Raw genomic sequence first — 12,035 nt, 5'->3', positions numbered from 1 at the left:
TCTTTTAGTTGATGATGGGGCTGCTGAAAAGGAAACCCTGCCAGAGTTCGGAGAGGGAAAGGACACAGGAGGACTTGTGCCTGGGAAATCTTTGGTTTTTGCAACATTGGAATTGTGTGTGTGCATTCTAGTTAGACAGCTTCCAGAACTAAATCCTAAATTGACAGGTAGCCCAGGAGTAAAAGCTACAAAGCCACAGATGCTGTCAGAAGATGGAAGTAAATTGGTTTCGGCTGCATTAGTTATCCTCTCTGAACTTCCTGCAGTATGCTCTCCTGAAGGTATGCTGTGGTATGTGGTTGTTTTAATTGACCTGGAAGGAGAGAAATGGTTTTATTAGATAAAGGAGATAATGGTTGCTAATCTTTCTTTCATTAAACCAAATCTCATCCCAAGGTTTGGGTAATGTTATTAGTCCTCAGAGATTAACATTACAATGATGTGTAGAATAACATTCTGGTAATGTGTTTTACTAAAAGGGTGACAGTAAATATGGAGACAGCATGTACTACAGATATACTCTTTTATGGTTGACAGTATTTTAAACAGGTCGATGGTATTTATTCATTCTTGAGCATTTTTTGGTATTCAGTATCTAATGGACTTTCCCTGCCTCAGTGATGACAGAAGTTTGTCATCGTATCCAGTTCTGTTTGGAATGGAGTTCACAGCATTTCACCATTGCATTTTAAGGCTCTCCAGAGGGCTCTGCTGAGTCACCACCTCCTCATTCCTGCTGTGTAAATCTTAAACCCAGGAGGCTTCATGCTCATCCCTGCTCTGTGCTATTGGCCATGGTGTTGTGTGATCTGAAGTGACCCCATCCCTTCTCTCCTATTTAAAATTTTGCCTTCCTTTGAAGTTCAATTCCAGGACTACCTCATCTTTGAGACTTCCCTACATATATAGAGAGAGACAGACAGCATGTACTACAGATATACTCTTTTATGGTTGACAGTATTTTAAATAGGTTGATGGTATTTATTCATTCTTGAGCATTTTTTGGTATTCAGTATCTATATATATATATATGTATACACACACACATGTGTGTGTATTGCTTCTGTATGTAGAGACTAGTTTTTTGATGTCATATAGAGGCATTATATGTATTGATTATCGTATATATGAAGAAGATAAACACGTGCACGCACAGACATATGTCTTATTTCCAATGAAATATTTTATCCCCTAGGAAGCCGAGCACGATAGGTACTCATGTTTCTGCTTAAATGTATCTTGACCAATTTATGTGCTACCTTATTTTTAACATGATTTTAAACTTCAGTTTGAATTAAAATCTGTATTCCTTGTTCTCACACTCCCTTAAACCAAGAGTGGCAGGAAGAATGACTAGCAGAGGATTAGAGTGAAAATATACTACACAAGTCTTGTTGAATAGCCTTTGGGAAAATGAAATTCACCATTTTAGCTTCAGTCCCTTTCATTTTAAACATAACTGACTTTTGGGGGGTGGCTAATTAGCTCAGTTGGTTAGAGCGTGGTGCTAACAACACCAAGGTTACCTGTTCGATCCCCACATGGGCCACTGAGCTGTGCCCTCCTGAAAAAAAATAAATAACTGACTTTTCAACTCCTTAGTGGCATAAAAACTAATATTTTGTACTGAGTAGACTCCTTGAAATAGAGTTCCTTAAAAAAAGAGTTTAATATAAAATAAATTCAAATGGACAGTGGTAGTAGTTGTACATTATCGTGAATGTACTTAGCGCCACTGAACTGTACACTTTGAAATGGTTATAGCAGTAAATTAACATACTCAATTATACCAAAATATAATTCAATCTTTAAAATCTAAGTCATTTAAATTATCTTAACAGTTATAATTTTTTATGAAAAGTTATCTTAAAAACTAGAAATCTTTGACATTGTCTTACTCATTGATGATTTCTTTTTAGGAACTGTATACATAAACTGAAATACAGAGTGTTTTCAAAACTGTCTTACAGGAAGCATCTCCATTCTCCCTACTATTTTGTACCTCACCATTGGGGTCCTCAGAGAAACTGCTGTGAGGTTACCTGGGTGCCAGTTATCTCCCACAGTTGCAGCTTCCCTGCAGGCTCTGAAAGGAATCTTGTCTTCTCCCATGGCCAGAGCAGAAAAGAGCCATGCTGCGTGGACTGACCTTCTCCGTAGTGCTTTAACAACAATTCTTGACTGTTGGGATCCAGGTAATTAAAGCTCTTTGGAAGCAGTTGTGCAATTTGTTTTAAAAAGCAAGAGGGACAGTTTTTTTGAGAATGATTTTCATGGTTGGCAGTCTCACCTAGAAAGGACCATGTTTACTGCATGTGTTTTTAGAGAATATATATAAGTAGATAAAAACATCTGTGTTCTCATTTTAGTGTTTTTAATACAAATAAATGACCAGCAGCCTGTATGTTGACAGTAAGACACCTTCAAATATAATATTTTGTTAATTTAAAAATATAGTATGATCCATGACTGAGAACTTTTTAATGTGCACAGTATATTGAAAAGTGCATAAACTGTGCATTATAAATATAAAATAAGATCGATCTGGTTCTTATCCTCACTCCAGAGTTTACTAGCTAACTAACTAACCAAGTTACACAACTTCTCTGAGCCTTAGTTTTCTCATGAACAAAATAAGGATATTATATTGCAGGAAATTGTTAGAGCAGTAACATAATACATGAAAAGCATCTCGCTTATTACCTGGCATATATCAATAAATGATAACTAGTATTATGTTCAGTATCCATTAAAATTTGTTTACTCTTGTTACATACTTTTCATTTTCAACATGTTAATAGTGATTGTAAAAAGTCTTTAGACAAATTACAAATTATCCCCACTTTCTTTTTCTGTTTATAAATGTCACAGTTCACCATACTTGATTTCGTATGGTAAAAAGGTTTCAACTGAATTCAACATTTATTGACCACCTCCTTTGTACCCAAAGTTTGGAATCTAGTGCCTATAAATTTCTGTAGGATATGGTTAATAATGTAAGATACTCCTTGAAGGCAGAAGTAAAATCTTAATTATCACTTTGTCTTTAGTACAATAAAAAAGAGACTACCAGAAAATGAGAGTAATCAGCTTTGTTTGAGTGAATCAGGCAGTGTCACAAGTAGGGTTCTCTGGAGTCTGGGTGAAAAGAGATTTATTATATTAAGGATCCAGATCTGTGAAGAGAATAGCAGAAAGCAGTATTGGGCAAAAGTAATCAGACTGCAGTGTGGGCCCCAGTAGAGCTCAGTGAACCTGAGAGTGCTGAAGATTGCCCATCAGAATGTCTCACCAGGGACAGAAATGGCCTGCCCTTTATCTGTAGATGTGGGCTGCCCAGGGAGGATGTGATCTCAGTCAAAGCAATTCTGTAACTAAGACCAGCCTTGAAGGAGCTGACAACTGACCACACTCCCACAGCTGGGCAGCACCTTCCTCCACCAAGGGGATCTCAGTGATACATCTCTATATCTGCCCTAAGAGGCTTCCCCGAAGAGTCAATTTCTTCAAAGATTAGAGGGCATTCTCCACACGAACATCATAGATAGGGATTCCAGGCCCAAAATTTGGATCAAGTACCTGGAGACCTAATTAGTATATACATTTGGGGACAGCCAATAGGGAAATGAGAGAATGGCAGTTTGAAGGGAAGAGGAGGGTGGTGAATGATGATTAGTAGAGAAAGATGAAGTTGAATGGTACGTAAGGCCGGATTATGGAGGGTTTGGCATGATCTGTAATCTGAACTGCTTTTAATATGCATGTGGAATCACTAAAGAGTTTTCAGGATCTTAAGTTTTGGGATTTGCCTTTGTAAGGAATCACTCCAGTATAAAAAAGAAAGCAAGATTCTTGGAGATAAGATAGTAGCAGTAAGGATAACGAAGAGTAGAATAGTGAAAACTAAAATGTTACGCATGTACTCACAGAATTGACTGATGGTTTGGTCTAGGAGTTGAAAGGGTAGGCTGACCTGAGCACTCATAGTGCCATTTACAGAAATATTAAAGTGAGCGTTTTCAGGAGAATATAGTGAAGTTGAATTTTCAATGCCTATAGAATAATCAAGTGGAACAGAATAAAGGTTTGGAGTTCAAGAAAGCAGTCTGGACTGGAGATGATTTTAGATTACGTGTATTTGAGAGATGTCGGTACAACCTATAGGGATGGTTCAGATCACCCAACTTGAGTTTATGAAGCAAGATGGGAGGCGACTCAGAAGAAAGCTGTCACAGAAGCCAAAGGAAAGAGTTTTAATGGTGAGAGAGTGGTCAGCGGTGTAAAACAGTGTTGAGGTACAAATAAGAGCTAAGGAAAGGGAAAGATGACATATAGGCTCCAAGATGAGACTAGTGTGAGTTCGTGCTTATGGGAGAAGAGAAGGTAGAGATGGAGGTGGAGTTGGAAGTACTAGGAAGGGAAGCAACATCCCTTTCTAGGCAGGAAGAAATAACATTCACAGTGAATGTTAGAACAGTTCATCTCTGCCAATGAGAGCGGAGAAAAGAATAAGGAGAGAAAGTAGTTGGTATAATTTTTTGTTGTGAGTGATTATGAGCTTGCCTCTGCCATCACACAAAGATGTTTTTTGCTATGTATCAGGGAATGAGGTGAGGACTGAGGATTTAGACTAGCTACTGAGAGAAACTAAAGAAGGAGCTGGTCATGACAGGGAAGCCATTTGCTTCATAACAAATTTTCCCAAAACTCTGGCTTAAAACAACATTTGTTATCTGATAGTTATGGGTCAGGAATTCGGAGCATCATACATAGCTGGGTGTTTCTGGCTCAGGGTCTCTCATGAGGTTACTGTTCAGATATTGGCCAGAGCTGCAGCTGGAGGATCCATTTCCAAGATGACTCACTCAAGGCCATCGGCAAAAGGCTTCAGTCTCTGGCTGTTAGCAGGAAGCCCCACTTTCGTATCCCATAGGCCTCTCCATGGGCCTAATGCAAAGGGAACTTGACATCTATCCTAGCCTTACATCCATCCTAAGTAAAAGAAAATGGGCTGTAATTGAAAAATGAAATTGAAAAAAAGAGAGAGAGGGCATAGTCATGCACTGCATAACGACATTTCAGTCAACGACAGACCACATAGGCAGTGGTGGCCCCTAAGATTATAATTAATTATATAAGCACCAAGTTTGTCTGCAGTGTTGAAAGAAAAGGCTGGACCAGACTGATGTTGAATTTACTGGTGGTTTAAATACACGAGGAGGCTCAGCATGCCGTCCACCAGAGACTGGGGCCAGGCGTTGGCAAGGGAGCAAGAGGAGCAGATGTGGGGGGGGGGGGGGCCGAGAGCCCATCCCCACACCGACCCTTGCCTGCCCCGCGTGCACAAACTCACTTCTCTTTCCTCTGTTTTCTCTTTATCCTTCCTCCCAGTCCTATTCCTCTCTTCCTTCTCTCAGACTCCGCACTCTCCCTTTTTTTATTTCTAGTATCACACTTTATCTCTCTGGGTCTTTTTGATCTCTGTTCTCCCTTTCTCTCCCCTTTTCTTCCTTCCCTCTCTCCCTCCTCCTGATATCTGCTCTCCTTCCAAAGGTGCTGCCTCCCTCCACAGCCTTCCCCACCCACCATGTGTGCGCTTGAGTTCTCATGAGTGGGTGTGCACTTTTAGACTGTATTTTTACTGCACCTTTTCTGTTTGGAATACACAAATACCATTGTGTTAGTGGCCTACAGTATTCAGCACAGTAACATGCTGTCCAGGTTTGCACCCCAGGAGCAATAGGCCACACCACATAGCTTGGGTGAGTAGGAGGTTAGGTTTGTGTATGTGCATTCTGTGATGTTCCCACAACGATGGAATCACCTAACAATGCATTTCTCAGAACGTATCCCTGTCGTTAAGCAAGATGTGACTATAAGGGAATTTTAGAAGAAATGGGAGGAGGAATCCAGGACAGTTTTATCTTCCTGAGAATAAAAAGGCATTTTTTTCCTAAACAGACTAGCTGACTCTGTTGTAGTTTCAAGTTGCTATAAATGACTGAAAATAACTTGACTGTGTAGGAAGTAGTACAAGCATGATGGTTAACAGTTTGCTCTCTGGAATCAAACTGTGTGCCTTACGAATTGTGTGATTTGGGCAAATGACTGAATTTCTGTTCTTCAGTCTCATTGGTAAAATGGGGGAAATAAGAGTACATACCCCATGGCACTGTTGTGAGGATTAAATACTGAATATATATGAAGTGCTTATAATCTGTCATAATTTTACATGTTGACCATGTACCTATTTTGCCATAAGATTATTCAAATTATTTTTATAAAATAAATATCACTCATCCATAATATTTTTCTTTCATTGCTATTGCCTCTCAAGTGTCAGCTCAGATACTAATCTTTTCAAAGCTTTCTCTGACCACCTAGTATAGCAACTCCTGGATTGCTTTCTATTATTTTAATATATTTTTTATATTCTTAGATGTTGCGATTAGCCGAAATTAAATTCTTTGTTTACTTCCTGGTATGTAGTACATTTTCTCTTTAACTTATATATCAGTGCCAAAAAGAATTCCGGTACATAGTAAATGTTTCTTCTTTTTTTTTTTTTTTCAGTTTAATACTTCTTTAATTTTAAAGTAATTTAGAAAAAATAATTAATATATAAAGCCTTTGTTAAGGTAATACAAAGTTTGAAAAGTGAGTGTAAATGTTTCTTAAATATTTGTTAAGTGAATGTAACCAAAACTTTTCCTCCCTCCCACTCACATATATAATATATATTTTATATAAATAACATATATCATTTTCTCATAAGTAGCAATTTATTACACAACTTAATAAGTTGAATTTGCCATTCATTTTCAAATAATGTTGATCTTTCACAGCAGATTCATTAACATTATTTAATGAGAACATGACTTTGGAAAATGAATTACATCTAATAGAAAATTCCTTCAAATGATTGGTGGTGAAAGGGACCCAAAGTTTTGCCTTTTGAGATACTGATTTTTTGGTTATTAAGACTCAGAAAGAACTTTTGACCTGCTCCCCTCAGTCTCCCCCAAAGAGATTCAAATGGAAAAACCTACTCCGGGAAAGAAATCGTTACATATTCACCTCAGCCTAATCTGAATTGAGTGTGATAGATGCGGGAGTCATGCAGGGGTCTGTATACTAAACCAACCCCCACCCCATATCATTGTTTTTGGGTTGCCTGGCAAAAATGTACCTGCCTTGTATGTTCCCTCTTCCTCAATTACCTGTAAATGGCCCATTCTCACTTTTGAAATCTAAGATCCCATTCCCCCCTTTCTCTTTTGTCCAAAATGACATATATACCCAATTTTGTCTCGCTGTCTTTGGAATTTTGATGCTTAATGTGAATGTATTCAAATTTGATTTTCTCCTATTAATCTGTCTCGTTAATTTGATTATTAACCCAGCTATAATAATTTAGAAGCTGGGAGGAAAAGTTTGTTTATTTGGTTTTTATTTAGCCCCACACACACACAGTGGCCTATGCAGCTATTTTCTGATTTTTCTGTACTGTTAAGAAATGGCATATGTAGCAAAGTATTTTTACTTGACACATGTATTATCAAAATATGAATACTTTAAGCTTAACGAAGAAAAAGCAATCGTCCAAGCATTTCTGTATTGCTCCACAATAAAAATAGTAATATACTGGCCAACACACATTGAGTAGTACGTACAACATGCTATTCTAATGGATTATTTCATTTAATCCTCATAACCTTATAAGTGTTAAGTACTGTGTGTGTGTGTGTGTGTGTGTGTGTGTATATATATATTAGTAAATGTGTATGTGTATTTACTGAAGATTATGATTTTTTTGGTAATTCTTGGCTCTAGAGTTACTTACAATGCACATTTTTAAACCTACAACATTTGCCATGATTCTGAAAGTCAGTCAGCGTTTACTGTCTGTAACTGTTGTGTACACAAAAGATACGGTTTCTACCAAACTAGAGACAGCTTCACAGAGATACATAAATCTACATATGGCAGTCTGAGGACCTGTTTTTCATAGGTCATTTTTCTCTTTAGTAGATGGAACACATCAAGAACTTGATGAAATCAGTCTGCTTACAGCTATCACAGTGTTTATTTTGTCTAGCAGTCCAGAAGTAACTACCATCCCATGCCTTCAGAAGCGCTGTATTGAGAAATTTAAAGTTACTCTTGAGACAAAAGATCCCATGGTAAGTGTCTTTAGCAGAGAGATGTTTGAAATACGAATATGTTTAGGCTTTTGCAAAACTTTTCTTTGTGATTTTTGTTGGCTCCAACAAGTATCCAACTAAAATTTTTCTCTTTAGGTTTGGATTAATTCCTATTCTTGGGGTAACAAAACCAAATAATAATGGTCTTATTATTTGTCCCTGAGGATAGAGTATAGTTGGAGAAAGGTAAAATGTTTAAAAAAACAACAACTATATTTGAAATAGGGACATCTTAAAATTGGTATGTCTCTAGAACTTTACAAGGGACATTTAGTAAGATACATTGTAGCTTAATATAGTGGATTTCCTTTAAAAATAAATAAAAAGAAAGAAGGAAGGAAGACTCCAGCACATGCCTTCAGTATATGATTGTGAAATAATGGGACCCATTCCAAAAACAGTACACGCAAGTTGATCCCATTGTTTTATGGTCCCTTCATTTGCAGGATTGATTTCCTGTTTCTTTGTGTGCTACAAAATGAGTTTGTACCACACAATCACAAATACATACATGACTCCTAAAATACAGGAACCCGATTTTGTCTCAGAAAAATATCATCATCCAAATAGCATCACAGTGAATTGAATAAAAGGATGATTTATATACAATAAGTCCTCACTGACATCTTCAATAGGTTATGCAACTTGAAGCAAAAGAACGTATAGAGAAACCAGTTTTACCATAGGTTAATTGATATAAACAAGAGTTAGGTTCCTAAAGCGTCTCATCAGTATTTTTCCAGGACCTGCTGTATTTGATGTATAGTTATCTCCTTCTGCTCTTCTGCCCTACTGTTGCCTATAACATTGCAGGAGCTTTATTTACCAGTCTCAAAGTGATGGCTCTGATATGTAATGACACATAATTAATATAGTCCAGAGTTCCTTAAGACCATGACATTTGAACTTCAAATACAGTGGTACCTTGGTTTTCTAATGTAACCCTTTCCGGAAGACCATTCGAGTTCTGAAACATTCAAAAACCGAGGTACAGTTTCCCCACAGAAAGTAATGCAAAATGTATTAATCCATTCCAGATCTTTAAAATCTACCCCTAAAACTGCAAATTTAGCATGAATTTTACTATCTAATGATACCATAGATCCATAAAATTTACAGCGTTCGTAAACCGAAATGTTCGTCAACGGAGATGTTCGAAAACCAAGGTACCACTGTATATGTAACTTTTGTCTGAAACATTTTCTGAAATCTCCAAACTATTTTTCAAGTTTGTGTGTATGTTTTGGTTTAATTTTGGTTTTATAGATTATAGAGGGGCACATGAGGGGAAAATGGAAACTAGAGAATAGAAAAATTAACTGTACAATAAGGAAGGCAAGTAAGTTTTCCTTTCCTGTCTCACCCACACACCTCCATTCCCAGTCTAAACTGTCACAACCACTGTTGTTAGCATGCAAGTTTGAATACCTGTTAGCACTTGGACTTCCAAAATTAAAGATAAATTAGAAATAAATTTAAACATCTTTTTAGGGGCATTTTAGATTTATTTTTTTAATTTACATTAAAATCTACATTTAATATAAATCTAAATTTATATTTACAGTTTATACTCTTTTTGTCTCTTACCTGATTAGGTACAAATCAAGATCTATCAGCTCCTACTTTCCATTTTTCAGTATCCGAATCCAGCTGTTTCCTACCCTTACATTTACTCTTTAGTATCCTCTATCGTGGAAAAACTACAGGAAATAGACAAGAGAAAACCTGAAGACACTACTGAGTTTCAGGTCTTTCAAGAAGGCGTAAAGGTCTTGGAAGCACTGGTAACCGTTGCTGAAGAGCAGCATCGTAAGTGTCAGCCCTAAATTCCTACTGTATCATAATCTGTCCCAAATCAGTCATTTAGTGTTATTGAAAACGTAAAACATTCAATTAATCACTTAGCATTATATTTTCATTTTCATTGAAAGGAAGTATTATATTAATCCCAAGTAGTATTAGTTTGGAAGAAACGATGGGAAGAATCGGTTTCCCCTTAAGTGGGGAAAAATGTGTGCAGATCAAGTGTGTTTACAACTTTGTATAATAAACATTTTCATCCCTGAACCTAGGGCTTACATCATTTGTTTACCTTCCAGGCGCTCAGCTGGTGGCCTGTCTCCTGCCCATCCTCATTTCCTTCCTTTTGGATGAGAATGCTCTGGGATCAGCAACTTCCATAATGAGAAATTTACATGACTTTGCTTTACAAAATCTCATGCACATTGGGCCTCAGTATTCATCAGTGTTTAAAAGTGTAATGGCTTCCTCTCCAGCCCTGAAAACCCGCCTTGAGGCTGCTATAAAGGGCAATCAAGAAAGTGTCAAAGTCAGGATACCAACATCTAAACACACTAAGCACCCTGGAAAGAATTCAAGCATCCAATTAAAGACTAATTTCCTCTGATGGGTTTTTTGTTTGTTTGTTTGTTTTGTTTGTTTGTTGGTTGGTTTTTTTTGGCTAGTCAGCACCTTAATACAGTTTGGGGACAAAAGTGACATTTTAGATACAAGTGCACTTGGAGGTCGGGTTGATGGTTTTCATTTAAATAGCTGTGACTTTTCAAAATAATAGCAAACTTAACATTTTTGTGGGGTTTTTTTCCATTTAATAAAACCACAGAACTCTGTCAAAATTCTTGCCAGGAATTTCAAGAAAGTGCTAAAGAACTGAACTTATTAAACAATCCGCTGCTTTAAAAATGAAATGAATTTCTTTGACAGCCCATACACACATGGTATACTTAATACTATGACAGATAGCTTTGACCATATTATAAACTATCTACATTTATCTTATATTCCATTGCTAATTTAAAATTCTGCCTTATTCAGTAATTGTAGTAAACTTTCTTGGATTTCTCAAACAACATAAATGATTGGAAAGCTATTTAGGACATGTGGTTTAGAATTGTTCACTATAATAGTACAAATTATTATAATGACAGCCCTACAGTGTGACTTAAGATTTGGGTGTCTATAAATATCGTGGATTTTCACCATGTTTTGGTTTTGTTTGCATTGGGTTCAGAAAATAGAAATTTTCACTTATTTTAAATAGAATAGGGCATCTACAATTTCTCAAATGGATTTTCTGTTACCTCGGTTCCTAACAGTTTTGTTCATTTTCATCTGTGGCAAACATTCAATACCAATGAGTTTAATATAGATTCATATCTATATTTAGATCAATTATGGGTTTATAGAAATGTCAAATTTAGATCATCAACGAATACAAGTATGTTTTTTTAACATGAAACATATTTTGATATAGAAAAAATCTAATATAGTCATATTGGTTAAAAAACGTTTTTTAACTTTTGGTGATCACTGACTCTCCTTCCACTTAATTGTTATACTCTGAATCAAGCACTATGTCAAAACAAAGCATTTCCCTGTTAAAAATTTAAAATCAAAGTGATAGGGGCATGTTCAGAATCGAGAAAAGACTTTTGAGTCAAGCAAGAGCAATGTGATGTACTCTATTTTATTATGTTTGTATATAAATACTCTTGTAAATTGTTCAGAATGAAAACATTTGACAAGTACTACAATCAATTTTTCTAATTTACATAAATAAAGCTAATTTTCTTTATTGTTCTTGTATTTGAAATTATTTAACCACAAAAGACGGCTAGTTAATCTCACAGATTCCAGAAAATCAATTCTATGCAGCAAATAATATCCCTGCTCTCTAACTTGGTCTTTTAGCTCAGAGAATCCCTTTCTATGGAGCATTCTTTGCAATGGTTTGGATTCTCTGTCTTCCTAATTGTCTCTATGAATGTGAGTGTTATACTTATTGTTTCCTTCAGCTGAATGCCCTTCCTT

The 12,035-nt window shown here is 36.4% G+C and overlaps 1 protein-coding gene across 4 annotated transcripts in view; it reads left to right on the top strand.

Moving 5' to 3' along the window:
• HEATR5A (HEAT repeat containing 5A) overlaps positions 1-11,799 on the top strand; it is a 90,985-nt gene extending 79,186 nt beyond the window's left edge. For 3 of the 4 annotated variants that reach the window (XM_019754541.2, XM_019754543.2, XM_019754544.2), the window contains 5 exons: positions 9-281; positions 1,971-2,195; positions 8,029-8,183; positions 9,800-10,013; positions 10,304-11,799. In XM_019754541.2, the coding sequence (XP_019610100.2) occupies positions 9-281; positions 1,971-2,195; positions 8,029-8,183; positions 9,800-10,013; positions 10,304-10,611 (1,175 nt within the window). In that variant the 3' untranslated portion in view covers positions 10,612-11,799. The remainder of the gene's footprint in view (positions 1-8; positions 282-1,970; positions 2,196-8,028; positions 8,184-9,799; positions 10,014-10,303) is intronic. The other variant, XM_019754542.2, reaches the window with a different exon arrangement.
• The last annotated feature ends 236 nt before the right edge of the window (positions 11,800-12,035 follow it).

Source organism: Rhinolophus sinicus, linkage group LG03 (genome assembly GCF_036562045.2).
Source record: "Rhinolophus sinicus isolate RSC01 linkage group LG03, ASM3656204v1, whole genome shotgun sequence".
In the NCBI taxonomy this organism is placed as follows: domain Eukaryota; kingdom Metazoa; phylum Chordata; class Mammalia; order Chiroptera; family Rhinolophidae; genus Rhinolophus; species Rhinolophus sinicus.
This window is presented reverse-complemented; position numbering and strand designations above follow the sequence as displayed.